Raw genomic sequence first — 19693 nt, 5'->3', positions numbered from 1 at the left:
GCAAAGATAGGAGCAATAAATTAAATAGAGATGATGGAAACGTGGATGAAATGTGGATTAGGATGTTCAAAAGGTGGGAAGTAAGTGAATATTTAAAAAAATAGGTTTTTATGTCACAACAGGCGTAATCCGCGCAGTTAAGGAGACTCGTGATATCGAGTATAAAATGACATAATGCAGGGGAGGGAAGACTGGTGGGGAGTTTGGAACCGGGAAACTTCCTGCATTCTGAAAGAAGGCAAACCTGATACATCATGGGCGAGCGTGTAGTCGCGCGTGTATTTTTAATGTTTCAAGTTTTCAAGTTTTTATCTTTGACTTTTTACACTTTTGGTAGCTTTACAAAGAAAGGGATGTGGGTATGGGAGTTTTATCAGGAATGGGCAAGTTGTTAGGAAACCTTTTTTACCATAGTAACACCTATCACTTTACTCCTTGTTTTACTTCTTTTTGATGCAGCTATGAAGCAATTTCACTAGCCAAGGAGATAACCTGAGGAAGGGAGCAGTTGACTCCCGAAACGTAGTTTGGTATCTGTACATGCTCACAAACCGTAAGTCAACTATATTTTGGTATTTTTAAATATTTTTTACATACTTAATATTCCATCTTGACTGCCAGTTACCAACGTACTAAAAAATATAATTATTTGTGGCTACCCTTGTATCTCGAGGCATAGATTTCATTCATTTATAAAATAGGGTTAACTTTAATTCCATTTGTTTGTTGATTTGGTTTATTTTACCTCACTTTTCTGACACTTTTGGCTAATTGCAAAGATGGGGATAAGTGATGAAATTGACGAATGACACTCATAAACACCCATGCCCAGGCCGTGATTCAAACCCAGGACCCTTGTCTTCGTAGTGCAATGTGCTAACCACTCTGCCACAGGGGTCAACTACATTTCTTGACACATCTTCCCAAGTTCACCAACAGTAATTCTGTGCAGCCTTAAAATAATGGAAAACTAAATAGTTTGATGTGTGCTAGCAAATGTATTTGTGTTGCAAATTAATCTATTTTCTGTCTGAAAAATAAATGAACACAAGCTCACATTCATGCAATAATATTAGTTTCTGGTAAAATTTCAGTAACCGCCAAACGTCTGAAATTCCTTTATTTTCTTCATTTTCACATTGGTACTTACGTATTTTGCATTCCTAAGAATTCTTGAAGGTGCCATTTCATTTTTTTCATGCAAATAACCTCAATTTTCGACATATTGAGTAATTCTTGTTTGTTAGTTTTCGCTTGCGTTACATGCAATATGGCAGAGAAATCTTGACTAGCGTTGTCCATGATCAGTGGTTATGCAGTGTTACAACCTTCTTCATTGAAAAATACCTATTTTCGCGTTACTGATTTTCTATTTTTTTTCAGGTTCGAAAACCCCACGAACAATGCACAGATAGCCCCACAAACCATTCACGGATAGCCCCACGAACCATTCATAAATAGCCTCACGAACCATGCACAGCAAGGTTAGGTTAGGTTAGGTTAGGTTAGGCAAACACAGTTAAAATTGTCATCTTCAAAATTGTCATGTTCTTGGAAAACAACAGTGTGGTTGGAAACACTGACCAGGGGTTACATCATCAAATGCACACAACATTTGATTCACGTAGTGGAAGGACACAGAGGCAACAGCTTTCATGCATTGGAGAGACATTAATCTTCAAAAATACATGATTTACCGGCGAAATAAATTAACCAATGGGGAAAAAACACTTCCACGACCTTTCAAAAGTGTATGGAAAGTCAGTTCGGTAAGTACTTTCTCCTGTAAAATTGAAGGAAAATTTTACCTGGTTTCTTACATCATTCTTTTATTGAATTGAATCATTTGTTGAATGGAATGTCTTAGGTTTTAGAAAATTTCAAGAGCTCATAGACATTGTGGGCTGAACCCCCTCCACATTATGACATGCCATGCCACAAAATAACATTATGAAAAGAAATTTGCTCCTTATATCAACTAAGGGCAGTATGTCAACACAGATGCTCACTGTTTCTTATATGGCAATTATCAAAATTTAGATATGCCTGCATGCAAATACAGTACAAGTTTCCACCATTACATTTTCTACTCAGTCAACATGGTGTATTCCAAACACACAAATAGCAGCAAATCTCACCTTTTAGCTTTATCAATATTCTTGGTTATCAAGTCATGATCCAAATAGAAGAGTCCAATGCGAATAAGATGGAAAACAATGTCCAACCGATGACCCAAAGATACAGTTTTGTCATAGGTCTTTCTGAAAGATGACAATGCTCCATTCTGAAAAAAAAATACATTAAGATGCAGAAAAACAGTTAAAATTCACTACATGAAAAAAAATACCCTCACCCACTGTAAAAAATGTGAGAGGAATAAAAAACCGCTCACCCTTGAAAATTTCAAAGTCCAAATGTGCATGATGTGAGTGGGGTGAGTGTAAAGTGGGGCAGTATTGCAAACCTCTCATAGGTAAAAGCAACATCACCAGTATGTCACATCTTAGTGATGTTATACAAAATATGTAATTGGTGGATTTACTTATTTTTTATGAATAATTACAGAAAATTAAACATTACATTAATAATACATCAAGACACGTTCTTTGCTCCTGCTTCATTCATCAAAATTGCTATTGCTGCAGAAAACTTCAAGGATCAGTCCTGTGAAATTCATGGCATCATAATATGTTAAATCAACATATTTCCAGTGATAAACATAAAAGCTTAGTAAAAGAAATAAAAAACAAAACTTAGGAAGCATTTATGAAGGCATATATTTCACTGTAGAGCTGCTAGAAACATTCGTGTAGCCAGGCATAGGCTTACTGAATCTGGTCCCCTTCCACAATTTTGCCAAATTTCTCTGCTCTACTATCCAATTTTTACAGAAACAAACATAGCCATTTTTAAAATAAGGTATACATTTTGAGGTGCTGAATACAAATATAACATTCACTGTAATTGATTGGCTTTTGCTTATTTCCATGTTATACAAGGAAACGTAATTGAAACCTCCCATGAATTTGTATCATATGCCATACATGAAGGGAGCTATTTTTTGCAATCGCAATAAGTTTACCAGTGGTATCGACATCAGAAAGTATCAGTTGTAATTTATTTTCTGATAAAAGCAATATTGTATCAGAATTCTAACAAGTTCACTTTTCATTTCTCAGTGCACTTTTGGTTCACAGAAGAATGAAACATCTACTCATTAGAATGAATTACAAAGCAATATGTTTCCAACAGTTTGGGCTTTCTTTGTGTTGCCCCAGTTCTGTGCGAACAAATAAATGTCGTGCTTACATTAATATTTTGATATTCTTAAATATTTTAAAGCAAAACTCTTGGTAAATTGATGCAAATATAACACTTGAACACTAATATTAATCTATAATTATTACAATGTTCAAGAATCTGTTTCTGTGGGAATCCGTAAGCATATCAGCATTAGCATGGGTGTTTGTCCGAAGTGGTAGTTACTCACTCCTCCTTACAAGCTGATGAAATGACCTGCTAAACATGTTATTCATTCATACTAGCTCTCTAAATACTGCAAATCTATCTTGGAAATTTTATCACATTTTGCACCTACTGATTGAATTGACTTTATTGCTAGGCAAGGTTCACTTGTTGCAGATCTACGAGCACAGAACATTGCAAACATCATAAATTTTATACTACAAGAGTTTAATGTGTTCATAAAATTTGGGCAAAAGTAGCATTTTATGAAAATAATTCTCACAATTGATATACATAGTGAGAGATAAGTGCTTTTTTTTCTGGGAAGAGAGGTACCGGTACTCTCCAAGATGGTTTGCTCTTTTGTTCATCATAAGAACTACTCAAAACATTGTCATATGTTCATAAATAATCACCTATAAAAAAGTACTGGTATGGCATATCATTGGGTACTGCCAGAAAAAAAAGCATTGGTGACAGACATATTGCACATTGTTATTACAGTACTATTTTCCCCTAACAATTTTCCAACAAACTTCATCAAAGGATAGAACCACTCAGAAACAATTCTGACCATCCCCTTTTGGAACTGAATTAACACTGAAATAACAACTGTCTACATATCTGATTGCAAAGTTGCATGCTGCTAATAATTATATATTGCAATCTTGATCTGACCAAATATATCATTACCTCCTAACCTATTTTTAAATAAGGAGCAAAAATCTATACTTCATTCAGGGTAAATGGTCATTCTTCTCTGCATAATAGTTTTTGTACAGTTACAGCAAACATATGACTAAAATTATATACTTACCAGGAGAGTTTCAAAACACACCAAAGGCATAACTTCAATAAAATAACATCAAAAAGTGAATACCAACAACAACAATGACTTTGAATAACACTGACAATTCTCAGTCTTATATTCAATTATGGATACATTTCATTTGTCGTACTCTAACAAGCAATCCTTCCAAGTTTGGGTTAAGCATTAAGATACAAAAAAAAAAAAAATCATCTCAATTAACACAGCAGCTTGTACTAAATTTACTACATGCTGATATCAATTACGTTAGTTGGATTTTCTAGTGGTGTAAGCTTCAATTAGTAGTAATGATGACCTATTTTTGTGCTATGCAATGGCATTCTTAGTAATCTTTAAAAATTACTTCAAAACTAGACTAATTCTTTTCAGCATATTTAGGTAGTTGCATACTAATTGTAAAATGTGGATGCACTGAAAAATCACACATTCTCCATAAATGTCCATATAATGACAGCCATGATTAAATTAATCAGATTGTGTACTTATGATTATACTCCTCCTCGATTTGAAACATTTTGACACTATCCACAAGTGTCATCAACCACAATGAAACAATAAAGATAATGCTCATCTCATTCATACACATAACACTTATACTTTCTGTTCAAGAGAGCTGGTTAGATGGGTTGGAGAGTGAGTGAGTGAGTGAGAGAGAGAGAGAGAGAGAGAGAGAGAGAGAGAGAGAGAGAGAGAGAGAGAGAGAGAGAGAGAGAGAGAGAGAGAGAGAGAGAGAGAGAGAGAGAGAGAGAGAGAGAGAGAGAGAGAGAGAGAGAGAGAGAGAGAGAGAGTGAGTGAGTGAGTGAGTGAGTGAGTGAGTGAGTGAGTGAGTGAGTGAGTGAGTGAGTGAGTGAGTGAGTGAGTGAGTGAGTGAGTGAGTGAGTGAGTGAGTGAGTGAGTGAGTGAGTGAGTGAGTGAGTGTGAGTGTGTGTGTGTGTGTGTGTGTGTGTGAGTGAGTGAGTGAGTGAGTGAGTGAGTGAGTGAGTGTGTGTGTGTGTGTGTGTGTAGGATGGATTACAAGCATTTGTAGCCCTCTTCTAAAACCATATTCCCAGGCAAAATACGTAACTAAATAAACAGTAACTTTTGTGTCAGATGGCCAAAATCAGTGCTCGGTTTATTGAGAATGGACATCTGACACAATGCATATTTCTGTCTATGGACCCAAATGTGTTTCAGAAATAAATGATTTGTCAATTCAGTATAGGAAGGCCAAGACGAAGATGGAGGGACAACGTTGAGATGGACCAAAAGGAAATCGGTAGAGATGGAAAAGAGTATATAGATCTTGCTCAAGATAGGGACAGATGGAAGGCCTCTGTTGCTGCAGCCATGAACCTTCGGGTTTAAGAAGGCTAGAGAGTTAGTTAGTTAGTCAATTCAGTATATCTGATTCCAGAAAAATGTGCAACTGTGCAAGTGATTTCACTTAAACAGCTATCCTCTAATGCCACTAACACTGGCTGATATCAATGTCCTTCTGCTCAAAATTGAAGGAACAATTACAAAATATTTTCACAGGTTCATCTCAACTAAGAATATCAAAATTTGATGGTCCCACAGCACGGACAAATGAAGAAGCCCCCCTCCCCAAAAAAAAACTGGTACATGTCTAAAAGTACAAAATTATTCATAAAATATAATATCAATGCAGTTTTGCAACTCATCATCTAACTACTAACCTTGTCTCCAATTCTGCACAGATACTCAGACTTCTTCAGATTTGCCTCTCGAACCTCCATCTCACCCAAATTCTTTTCAGCATCTTCAATAGCTTCATCCAACTCCTCTAAATTTACCATATTTGCAGATCTCATCTTTATCAAAAGGGCTTCATCTCTTTTCCACCCCAATTCTGCACAAACTTCTTCATAAAATGGAGCCATATCTGGAATGAGGGAAATAACTTTCACTTATCAAAATTCTAAAAACTTCACTTCCAGCAACCTTGAAACAAATATTCTGACAATAATTGCAAGGGAGCACTAGAGATTTTAATGCTGCATAGACAGTGACATAAAAACACACCCAAATGAAACATAAGCAAACAAATAGTGAGAGGGAAAAATGTAACATTCTCGATGCTAAAATGCATGTTCTCTTATGAGCTGGAGCACATGAACAATATGAACGAATTTGTTTGTGTGCGTGTGTGAGAATCACAGCTGTATTCCTCTAGCAAATAGAGCCAGCCACTTCCAACATCTCTGTCACTTGAGTACATGGCTATGCAATAATTGCAGAAGTGGCAATATTACTGCTATTAAGTGGGAATACAGTTTTAATTGGAATCTGAGTCACAATACACCCACGAAATAGAAAGCAGAATCTAGAGATTAAAATGCAACAGAGTTTCCAATCAACTGTCAGAGTTGCAATGACAATAATGATACATAACTAGCATGCATATTTAGTTTTTGACAAAAAAAAAACCAAATGTGATGATGAAATAAATTTAAAATGTGATGAAATAAATTAATGTAAATCTAATGTTAATTTTTCATGTTTGTGAAAGGTGTGAGGTGCATTTTTCTACCATGTTTTGTCAGGAAATGAAGCGCAAAATAAACTCTTAAACATGAAATTAACCTGAGAGTTATGCAAATCACAAAAGAATTGAGAAGCAAAAATGGATTCCTTTAAACTTAATACTCTGATTACTATACAAATGTGCTCTTGGAAGTGAAATATTAATTTTGTGTAATAACTATAGTTTCTACCTCAAATTTAAGATTTTATTCACCATTTTAACACTGATATGCCATTTCATATATCACTTTTGATCCCAAAATATGCCCAGTTTTTGTACAGAAATCTTGTTCTTTTATTCACGATAAATATGTGGCTCCATACATAACATTATGTTTGCTTTATTTTCATAACAGCACTCAGGTTACTACATGTCAGGATTAACTATGGTTACAATGGTTATAAACTGATAATTATATAAATAGTACATAGATATTTTACAGCAATGTCAAATTATTAAACCATTTAAAGGAACTGCAGAATGGAACACAAAGACCTACTAACTTGATCTGAGTAAATCACAAATATGCAATAAACAATACACTAATACTAAAATTTTAATTTATAGATGTGTTCAGTAAACATTAACATACTTATGTGATAATGAACTAACAATCACAGGGTCCTGGGTTCGATACCTAGGAGAGGCACATTGTACAGTGGTTCAATTCCACTTTAAACTGTAGGTCCAGTCTCGATTAACCTCCATGGGCATAAAGTGGACTTGAAACAAACTTCAACTAACAGCCAAAATAATATGAGCACAATTCAAATTTTCTAGTTTTCAGAAACTGAAGAGAGGAGAGAAAGTGGCAGGCATCTTTTGTATGCAGTAACACTTAACCAACAAGGTTGATGCAGCACACAACTATGCCCAAAGCATATGCAGGGTGGCTACAAACAAGCAGAAATGAAATTCTCTGACATTTCCAGGACAAAATTTACATTTTTCCCTGACAATTACAAACTAAACTAAATCAATGTTTTTGCAAATGGAAATAATAAACTCATACAGATCCAGGTATGGATTTGTTAAGTACCAATATTATCTTCTATGAAATTGACTTAATTTCTCTTTTCTCTATTATTTGAATTCAAACTGCAAAATAGTGAATTTGGAAAATTATTACAATTCACAAGCTAGGGAAGGATTATGGAATTTTATCATACGCAGTAAGTTTAAAATAATATACTTGATTATTTTTAAAGTTACGACTAAATTAGATTAGAGCAAAGAGTGATTCATTAAGAAATACATTTTGTAATTTATCAATCTCCTTATCAATTCTCGGTTTTATTTATGCCTAATCGGTAGGGACCTTGAGTTTTTGTTATTTTTTTTATATATATTTTACTATTCACTGTTATTTTTCCCAAAATTCACATTTTCATTTTAGCGCATTTTCTGACAAATACCTGAAATTATACCTTCATGGTGTTTTTAAACTACTGTTTCAAATTATAAGTCACATGGCCTATGCCACTCATGAGAGTTTGATATCTTGGAAGTTATTTAGGGAAAGTTATTTTCCATACCCTTTCTTTTTATTTTATGGTAAGGAATTGGAATTTTCCCCATATATACTAAAGGGTGCATAATGACCATAAGTGGCGACGCATCCAAAAATTTTAAATCAATCAATCTCTTGCTTGCACATTTCTATCAATTTGTTCGAAAGTTATAGCATGTTCCTTTTGTTTAGCTGAAGCCCGGACACCCTGTATTATGGCACCAAAAATTGGCATTATCTTTTTTTGACTTGTTAGTGTTTAGTTTCATAAAATTCGCGTTTGTGTTTTAGAACATTTTTCTGCCAAATACACCTAAACTTAATACTTCCATTGTGCTTTTGAACTATTTTAAATTGTAGGTCACATGGTCTACGTATTTTCGTGACAGTTTGGTATGTTGGAACAGATTTTTGAGGAAGTAAACGTAAAAGTAAAGTGCTCCCCTGGGCTTAGCACCAAGCTATGAAGCCATCTAGGGAGTGTGGAGTTAGGGCCCCACACTTTCTTGATCACGGCCAAAGATGGGGTGATGATATCAGCACCACACTCCTGGCTATCTTTACACCCCCAAAGTTTATTCCAGGTACCTGCTTGATATGACGCTGGGTGAACGTTGGAGCAGTTTGAACAGGTTGAAAAAATCCTGGTTCTCCCCCACAGGGTCTCTCTCATGGTAATCTGATGCACTAATGACTCAGGTCCATTATTGCTCACTCGACAAATGGTAATTCAAAACACATCTCGCACGACAAATACTGAAGATGCGCCTCCCATGTGACAGTAGATACGCACTCGATCTCCTGTTAGAACCCTGCCACTTTACTCTGTGATGCAATGTCTTGAAAGAAGTTGAAAAAATCGTTAATGTGGCTGTCGGAATTATTCAATGTATAACATGCATTATAGCTTACTCTTGAATAAAATGCTGAAAAACTTGCATCTGCTACGTACACAAAAATGGCACATTTTGTTTCTTTTAGCCTAGAAAAGACAAGAACGTTGGATTTCATGGAATTTTTTGTTGTTTTAGGACAATTTTTTTTAAAAAAAATCGCTAAAAACACCAACAATTCGCATATTATGCCAAATTCGCATTATTTCGATATTTTGAAAGGGCGAAAAATGTGTCCCGACATCACTGCACATTCATAAACACAACTTCGTAGCAATTAACATTTTTCATGGTTTTCGCGTTTGAGAAAAATCAAGGTCCCTACTACTTAGAAATTACTTTCTGGGCACCCCTCATATAAATCAGTAGATGAAAACTGAAAATTTCGCAGGGCTGGCAGAGAAAAGTCAATTCTTGAAGATGGATCTTTATTGATTGAATGATTCGAGTAAATATGATATTAAAATATTTATGTATTTATTATTAGTATTTTATTTCATAATATTGGACCTTAACATCTCTCAGTGAGAGATTAATGGCCATCTCTCATGAGTTTAAACAGACAGAACAGAGAGTGGTGTCAATTTCATTGCAAAACGAGTGTTGCAGTAAATTTGAGGTTGGGAGCATGCACTTGCCAAATTTTTATAATGTTCACCAAAGCAGATTTATTTTTCACTCTTTGTGATAGTATTCAATATATACCCCATTTTGTTGGATTGTTCTTGATATCTAACAATAGTGCAATGTCACTGTAAACATATGCTAACTTGTGTGAAACCAGGAATATGTCAGGATGATGAAAGGAAACCTTCGTAAGCATCAGCCAGAAGAGTAATAAAATTTCAGCAGCATATTTCCAGTCTAAAGCTGTTCCAGTCTAAAGCTGTTGTTTATGCGTGCAATTTTTGTTGGATATTGCACTCCAAAGACATCCAACAAAAATCAATTCCATTAGACTGCTATGTATGCAATTTCTGTCGCAGGTTGTAGTGAGATACTTTGTCAGGTGGCGATATTCGACAAAAATAGTATGTATCAATGGAGCCTATTTGTTTCCATGTTCCTTCAGTTTGTCCAACAAAATGCCTTACTACAACGTCCAACAACTATCTGACGGCGCCACCTGCTCCCATCCCCTCCATCTGTTGACAGTTCTGTCCAGAGAGCTGTAGATCGGGCAGATTCGCTTACTAGGCCTGCCTGGCTGGCGAGCGGGCGAGTAAAACCGTCGAACTGGGTTATCGAAAGCCCACGGGTACCTGGAAGGCCTTGCAAGTCGATGCTCGCTTATCTTCAGCGAATGCTCATTCTGGTTTTCACAGTCTCCAGATATGTGAGTCACGCAGTCACCGTAGCCAACTTTTAGATCCTAAACTTGTCAAGGAGCACTTAAAATATTCATCACGTTTTTATCAATTTGAAATTGCAGACATTTATTTCTTGGTAGAAATTTCCCTTGGTACGTAAGGTTAGCGTGTTGCAAAGTGTAAAAAGGAGGGGCAATTACCCCCTCTTGGCCCCGCCCCTAATCGCCGCCACTGGTACACCTGTAAAGGAGTACGAACCAAGTTTCGCAAAAAGTGCCTTCGTAAATATTTTGGAACTTTGTGTGACTGGTGGTTTTCTACATTAAACATTTTTTTGGGGGCGCTCTCTTATGGCAGTGTTGTTGTAGTCTTGTAATCAAGGGGTCCCGGGTTTGATACCCGGTTGAGTCATATGGTGGTTCGGATCCCAATTTAAACTGTAGGTCCAGTTCCAATTAGCCTTATTGTGCATAAAGTGACCAATTAATGAATCAATCAATTAAACAGATTTTCTCTCTGGTGTAATTTTGTCACTTGAATACTGTCATCTCTTTCAACAAATCGTCATTCGCTCATGTTGTTGCTAGTTATCTAGTTCTACAGACCGCATTGATACTAATACGATGCAAAATATAATTGTTAGCTTGTATCTTCATACAGGTGCAAATAGCAGGCAATGCTATTTACACATTTCAACAAACAAAAGACATAAAAATAAAACTGAGAGAAGATTTATGATTTCAAGACCAAAAAAGTGATATACAATGAACAAGACACACAAACCTATTTCAAGACCTTCGAAACAAATTTGGAAAATATGTGGTAGTTGGTTTGACATAACAATGAAGTTAATTTGAGGAGTTACAAAATCTTAGGTACAGTGGAGTAGCAACATATCGTGAGACCCTGGGCAAGATTAGAATGCAAGGCCCCATCCGTTCTTTAAGTTTGAAATATCAATGTGAATCGATACACAGTCATCAAGAAAATGTCAGCAAATTATCATATATACATAATAGCCTGATAATAATAATAAAAATAATAAATTTCTGACAAAAATTATATTTAATAGTATGCGACAAAGAAATTTACACTTGGCTCAGGTACAGTAACACGCAGCTGGAATTTTCATTAACCAAAGCAGTAGTAATAGTACATTTTTTAAGATGTTCTTTAGGCAGTAAGACAACTGAAATATCCTTAAATATGCTAATTTTTTTAAAAAAAACTCAGAAATACAAACTAAGAATATTTAAACATAACCTATATGCTATTTAATGAGTCGGTCTTTGTTTCCTCATTTCAAAGTTTGTACGATGAAAATGTCACAAACCATGGCATAAGTAGAAAATATCGAAGGACGCACTTAAAATGTCTGTGCTTGATAGAGCGGGGGGAAGGGGGTACACTAAACCACAAACCTGTCTAGGGGCCCAAAATATCTACCTACAAGCTCTTCGACACAATCGGTTTCAACATAAACAAATCTTAAAACAATAGTCATTTGCCCCATAAATGCGAAATCTTTGATGTAATCTAATGTTGCTTGTCAGAACACAGTTTCCAACAATCACTACGAAAGTACATGTAACAATTTATTTTTTCTCATCTGGAATCTTGTATTGTCTTGTTTTGTTATTTTAATTTCTTTCTTATTGCTACAGTTTCAGTATAAAATGGTCTTTCAGTACAGTATCTGAAACTTTAAGTAAATAAATAAATAAATTTGACTTTTTTAAATAGCAATTTTGACTTTGTTGCACATTAATTGTACCAGTTAATTTTGAATTTTAGGACTTAGATAATATTAATAATTCTGAATCTCATTTTGTTCTTACGTCTTAATGTTCTTGTAATATTAAATATTTGACGCAGTGCCGTAACAAAATGGAAAAGTATGCATCCACAAGAAAAAAATTTAAGTCCCTCAAGTACAGTCAGATTCTTCCAGGAAATGTATGTAATTACTTAGAATGGCTGATTGCAGCTACACTTACATTAATAATTATACAAATCGATGCTTTACCTGTGAATTTTCACATATGACAACATATCTTTCTTTGGCATTTATGTACTCAAAAGAAGAAAATACAAATACTTATTTTCCCCTCCCCCACCCCTCTTAACAGATGGGTGGATAAAAATAAAGATTTTTATTTATAATTTGATATTTTTTATTTTAATCGATCTTTTCTTATTTTTTTAAAAAAAATCCTTAAAATTGCTTGCATGTTCTTTGGCACAGTACACGTACATATTTTTTTATATAGAAAGGCTTTTTCTGATAAACGGCCTTGTAAAATATTTGAACGGTTTGATTAAAGCACATAACAAATTACATGTAAATATGCATTTCTCTGTTTCTAGAACTGAACATGATGAACCTAATATGAAAATTTTGTTGAGTGTGTTAATGAAACTATTACAATTTTAGTAACTGTTCTTACAATGAAAATAAAATATTCTGGAAGTACTTTATAATTTTAACTTAAAATATTTTTTACACTCTTTGTAGCCGAATTTTAGTGTTTTTAATGATAGTTAGCCAAATATCAGCTGCCATATTTATTTACTGTTTAATGATAATGACACTATTTACAGTTTAACATGATTAGTATTTTGTATATTATTCTATTTAAAATATGTGCTATTTTTGCTTATAGAAATTATTGAATTTTAAATCAAGGGAAATTTAAGTACTTTTTTTCAGATGACATATTACATTTACTTTCATATGAGCTTCACCCCATCAGTACATATATTTTGTTTCCTCTATTTCCTTTCTTAGAACATAATAAACATCATTAAATGATTACGAGATTAATGTACTTTCACAAAAAGTGATTCTGACATCTACAAATTTCTTGTGTACATTATTCTGTAATTTTATTTAAAGTGATTTCAATAAGTGATTTTCTAAAATACCATAGAATTCCCCAATTTAAAATCTTGATTTAAATCAACCTGAACAGTATGAAGTTGTTGAACTGAGGAACATGGCATGCACTAGTACTGCAGTTGGTACATGAAAAAAGACAGAAATTTGGCTGATTGGTCCGACGTCACCTACAGTAAATCAAACTAAACTTCCATCAAGAAATGAGGTGCTAATTCTTTTTTTCCACTACAAAAATGAGATGAGGCAGAATGTTAGAGACTCTTGTCATTCTACTGCAAATGACATCTTAGCTGTCTGGGAAAAAGCCAAGATATCAACAAGATTGAAGAAACATGTAGTAAAAATAGAAGAGATTTTCAAGCAGTGGCAGAAACTAAAAAAGAACAAGGAAAAGAAAGCTAAGCATTCAGAGGGCATGAAACAGAAAGAACAAGAGTGGCAGATGAAATTGGAAGATCTCTTTGACATTGACCATGCTGATGCGTTAAACATGATTCATATCAACCCTTTTTGATTTCCCAGCAACAGAAAGGGCACCCTGGTAAAATTGGAGGCTTACATAAAGAACTCGCAAAGAAAGAGGCTGAGGCTGAAAAGAAAAAGGATCCTATGAAAAAATGCTGGAGAGAGAGTATTAAATCAATCACTAAGCAAAATCCAGTCCTACTGTCATCTTCAAGTGAAAATGAATTGATTGATTGATTTATTGATTTGGTGTTTTAATAAGGCTAATCAGGACTGGGCCTACATTTTCTAAACCACCATATGACTCAACCGGGTATCGAACCCAGGACCCCTAAGTGAAAATGAAAGTGATTTATCAGATTCATCTTCAGTTCCAGGTCCCTCAACCTCCAAAGAAACGAGGTAGAAAGAAACTTCTTGGCACTAATTTGGCTGTTAGTCTTGATTTTGCAAAATTAAGCGACCAAAAAGAAGTTGTCGTCCTGACAACTACTCTTAAACGCGTTGGATGTGATCTTTCAAATACAATGTTAACAAGTCTTCCATTGGTAGAGAAAGAATAAAGTTTCGACAGAAGATTGCTGAGTACAGGATATGGAGTCATGCAGGGAATTCTTTAAGGAATACCGTATTATGACAGTGCCCTCTATAAATATTTATCATAGTTTAATGTACATAAAGGAAAACCTCCCCAGTTTTAGGTTGCGTTCTAATGTACATGACTATAATACAAGGCACAATCTGAATATAGAAATGCCATACGCTAGACTATGCAAGACTCAACAAAATTTTAAACATAATGGAATGAGATTATTCAATTTGCTACCAGCTTCTATACGTAATTTAGAAAACAAGCAGTTTGCTAAACACATTAATAATATATTAGTACGATATTGTATATATAGTGTCACGGAATTTGAAAAACACTTCCGTCAGGGCCTGTAAAATGTAAATGTCTACTCATAATGCATCACAGAGCTGTAAAATGGGTTTTTGTACATGACTTGTATTGTAATCAAAATAGAGCACTATTTTCCAATTGCTTTCGCTGTAATAAAACATGTAGTGTAATTTGCAAACTGTATTGTTGAATGTGTAATATTTTAATATGTATTTTTAATTTTCTTTTCTTTTGTAATTTTTTATATTAGTATTTATATACTTATTATGATGAAGTCTATTGCAATCATGTTGTCTAATGACTAATAAAGTATTCTATTCTATTCTTTAAAAAATGTGTTCAAGCCGAACGTGCCACTTACTATTCACTGGGACAAAAAAATTATAGAAGATATTTGTGGACATGAAACTGTAGATCGTGTTCCAAATAAGGTAAGAGTATCGATCAGCTACTTGCAGTGCCAAAACTTGCTTCTGGGACAGGAGAAGCAGCTGCTTCAGCAGGATACGAGACATAATTAGCGTGGGCACTTTGTGATCAAATAATATGCATGAGCTTTGACACTACTTCAGCCAATACTGGTCCACGGAATGGAGCATGTATTTTGTTGGAGCAGATGATGGAAAAGGACATGCTATGGTTGGCTTGTCGCCACCACATTATGGAAATTATGCTAGAAGCAATAGTTCTTCAGGCTCCTGGCCCATCCACTGGTCCAGAAATATTAATTTTCAGAAGATTTAAGAAAACTTGGAGCACAATAGTGAAAACTCACTTTAAAACTGTTACCACTGATACTTCTGCCATAAAAAAGATCGGAAATATTACCACAGATATGATCTCCTTTGCCCAGAATCAGCTTGAACAGTTCCAGCCATAAGATGACTACTAGGAACTATTAAGCCTTATGATTATATTCCTAGGAGGAATCACTAATGAAGGAATATCTTTTAGAGCACCTGCGGGACTACATCGTGCGAGATGGATGGCTAAAGCAATCTATTCCTTTAGATTTAGAGACCAGTTCAAGCTTACAAGAAAATAAGAGCAGGGAGTTCGTGATATTTGCGTATTTACAGTAAAAATGTACCTGAGATACTGGTTTCAAGCTGCCTCTAGTTGTTGCACACCTAGAAATGACCTGCAGCTTCTAAAAGATTTAAAAGAGTACAAAAAAATCAATCAAGCGATGGCCAAAGTTGCTCTAAAGAAGTTTACAGGCCATCTGTGGTACTTGTCAGAAGAGTTGTTTGCGCTTGCTTTTTTCGATGATGAAGTTACTCTTGCAATGAAAGAGAAGATGGTGGATGCCTTGCATGGCAAAGGACTCTATCATCGTCCAAAGCGTATAACACTAGATGTTGATCGGTAAAAATTTACTATCCTTCGGAATCCCCTATTTTTTCATTTCGTCAATTTTTGACATTCGTACTTACGTATCTGCTTCGCGGAACATTCCTGAAGGTGTATTAATGTTGTTTTGATGAAATTAATTGCAATTTTTCACATTACCAGTATGTCTTTCTGGTAGGTCTTTTTGCTTGCCTGAGACACAATATGGCGAGTACACCTTCCTACATAATCGCGCGTCGTGCTTGTCTTTTGTGAAATTTTTGACATTCGTACTTACGTATGTGCCTCGCGGAACATTCCTCAAGGTGTACGGACGTTGTTTTGATCAAAGTAAGAGCAATTTTTCACATTACGAGTACTTCTTTCTCCTAGCCATTCCGCTTGCCTCACACACAATATGGCGCAGACACCTTCGTAAATAATGACGCATCAGTCTTATCTTTTATCGATTTTCAATTGTTATGCAGTGTTTCAACCTTCGCAACCCAAGAAATGCCAGACACCAAATTTTAACTATGTATCTCAACCTAACTGAACTAACCTATCCACGTGCCAATGGTTCGCAATTATTTCCAATTTCTAGATCGTGATACTAACACGACACCAAATTTTAACTATAGATCTCAACCTAACTGAACTAACCTATCCATGCGCCAATGGTTCGTGGGGCTAGCGCCAATGGTTCGTGGGGCTAGCATCAATGGTTCGTGGGGCTAGCATCAATGGTTCGTGGGGCTAGCGCCAATGGTTCGGGGGGCTAGCATCAATGGTTCGCAATTATTTCCAATTTCTAGATCCTGATACTAACACGACACCAAATTTTAACTATGTTTCCTAACCTAACTGAACTAACCTAACCACGCACCAATGATTCGTGCGGCTTGCAACATGCCATCCTTCTAACTCTCGTTGCAAACGCAGACAGTTTGAAACACTGGATACCCAATGAACATGAACAAAACACATACACGACGAGTGATGCATGAAGAAGAAGATGACGTGCGATGGTGTACGAAGGTGTACGCACCAAATGCTATTCTCCGTCGGAGAATTAATTTTCAACAAACAACATGAATTTCAGCTATGAAACATTCCCACATAACACAAAACACCTTCCCGATGTTCGACAATGCTACAGGAACTTATTACAGTAAGTAGTTTCTTCTGTAAAAATAAATAAATGTGTCCGAAGGATAGTAAACTAGTACCACACTGTGAAATGCCTCCACCAAGTATCGAACCCGCGACCCCTTCATTTCAAGGCGACGACGTTACCACTACCCCATCAGAGAGGCCTACATATTATTAACCTTTGCAAGACCAGTAAATTTATTTCTTACAAGTTGATGCCCTGAACCCAAAAATTTCACTCATAAATACATTTCTGATCTTTAAAGTTTATATGGAAATCAATATGCACCCTCAATTAATATTAATATATCAACTTTGGCATAATCATAGTTCAATTATGTGAAATATAAAATTAGATTTAAATCAGTCGTCAATCCCTGGGTGCAACAGACCTTTGTGGCCTGGCAGTTGAAAAACACTGGCACTAAAACTGAAGCAGAAGTAAATAAGACAGCCACAACTATTATGTAGGAAGGTGTACTCGCGATATTGTGTCTCAGGCAAGCGAAAAAGCCTACCAGAAAGACGTACTGGTAATGTGAAAAATTGCTCTTACTTTCATCAAAACAACGTTGATACACCTTCAGAAATGTTTCGCGAAGCAGATATGTAAGTACGAATGTCAAAAATTGACAAAACGAAAAAATTAGAGGTGTCCGAAGGATAGTAAATTTTTACCCATATTTTATGACATTAATATTTAAATTTGACATGAGAGACAAATATGAAAAGGTTTGCTTTAAGGTCATTCTATAGTCATCTAATCAGGACTGGACATACAGTTTAAGAATGAAAACTCAACCATTATGGCTCCACTGGGGATCATTAAACATTAAGAACCGTTACCCAACAATCTACTTACAGGATACTGTGAACTGAGCATACACAGATCTATGGTTGGCAAGCATCATGATCTCTGTATGAGACCACAATTCACACAATGGGAAGGTTATCTCAGCAGTATGCGGATTTTAAGCGATTCCTTAAGATTTTTTTGGTTAGGTTAGGCAGGTCAGGTTTGGTTCTCTTAGCATTAAAATAAAGTACCTAAATGCATTCTACCAAGGTCCCGATTTACTTCTACATTCATTCCCACTAGTTTACAATACTTACAGTTGCTTGTCAATGGAGAATACCTTGTCCATGTAAAAGGTAATGGTTACGATTGTTTTATGATTTTTAACAAATTCTCCAAGCAGAAAGACTAATTATCATTGAATTTTGGAAATTCATGTCACACGAAATTTGAACGTTCCTTAAAGTAATGGGCACTGTTTGGATTTCGAAAAAAAGTAATTTATGCTGAAAAGAACAACTTAAAAATTACCGTACGCAAGCATGCACGCTTCCCATGGACAATGCATGGAGCAATTTTACAATACCGGACAGAAAGTTACAATACCGTTTCGGGGATACTTAACATTTAATCATTAAAGTACAGTTGAAGCTATTGTGGAAGCTTAAGAAATGTTACTGAGGTCATCGGCCCACACATGATACTAATCTTTTATCTGGAATTTCGAAGTGGCTACGGTCACGACATCGTGAAGCAACAATCTTGAAGGTTGCCGGATATAGAATACTCATCTTGGCAGAGTTTACAGAGGAAAAAAAAAAGTTATTTATCAACACTAAAACCAGCAGACTAAATCACTAAATATACCAGTCGGCGAAAATACATTATCGTTTGACGCAGTTCAGCTGTAATGCAGAGACATTAGACCCTGTGGAAAAAAAGTTTTTCCGAGCATGTATCTGCTTCGATTACTACTCTCATTATTCATTTTTTCCATGCACATAACATTCCTAAATAAAAATAATAATTCAATCTGAATTTTACAAACAATTCTGGCTGAAAAATTGCTTCGAAATTTATCTTTGCTCCAATGATCTCGAACTCACCTTCGGCTTTTATGGCATCTAACAACTTCTTCTTTATATCTGTATCATATTTATAATTCGCTTGCTTTAGCAGAAACCTCCATTGAGCTAACTGCAAATTTGGATTCTTTTCCAAACCCTCTTTTTCCAAATTTTCCAACGGCATGACTCTACAAGTTGCTGTCAAACACCACAATCACGCTTCAGACAATCACCATCACAGAATCATATCTTCACAATCATATGCATATTTACGTTCAGTAATGCTTTGTAGTAAGTAATCTGTGATTCGCACAAGCAAGTAATATGGTTCCCGCCAAGACTACTAGAAGGAAAGGCTGGGGTCAGACACGCCTCTTTACGCGACTGCTGCGGGTGTGACGTCATGGGTGGAAAGAAACGTGGAAAGACTGATCTGTTTTGTTCTTTTCGCTCCTTTTTTCTTGTATTTCTGGATTGTTGGGTTCAGGGTGCGAAATCCTGGACGGTACGAGGGGGATTTTCCCCCACCAACAATCTTGGCCTCAAA

General features: G+C 35.5%; 1 protein-coding gene across 1 annotated transcript in view; it reads right to left on the bottom strand.

Annotated features, from left to right (window-relative positions):
* LOC145983598 (26S proteasome non-ATPase regulatory subunit 6-like) overlaps positions 1–19402 on the bottom strand; it is a 117774-nt gene extending 98372 nt beyond the window's left edge. The window contains exons 1-3 of the mRNA XM_083116661.1: positions 19186–19402; positions 5974–6179; positions 2139–2284 (exon numbers count right to left, since the gene is read on the bottom strand). Of these exons, the coding sequence (XP_082972787.1) occupies positions 2139–2284; positions 5974–6179; positions 19186–19330 (497 nt within the window). The 5' untranslated portion in view covers positions 19331–19402. The remainder of the gene's footprint in view (positions 1–2138; positions 2285–5973; positions 6180–19185) is intronic.
* Between the last annotated feature and the right edge of the window lie 291 nt (positions 19403–19693).

This window comes from Lepisma saccharinum, chromosome 2, assembly GCF_977018435.1.
Source record: "Lepisma saccharinum chromosome 2, izLepSacc3.1, whole genome shotgun sequence".
In the NCBI taxonomy this organism is placed as follows: Eukaryota; Metazoa; Arthropoda; class Insecta; order Zygentoma; family Lepismatidae; genus Lepisma; species Lepisma saccharinum.
Note: the sequence above shows the minus strand (reverse complement) of the source record. Positions and strands in the feature narration are given on the sequence as shown.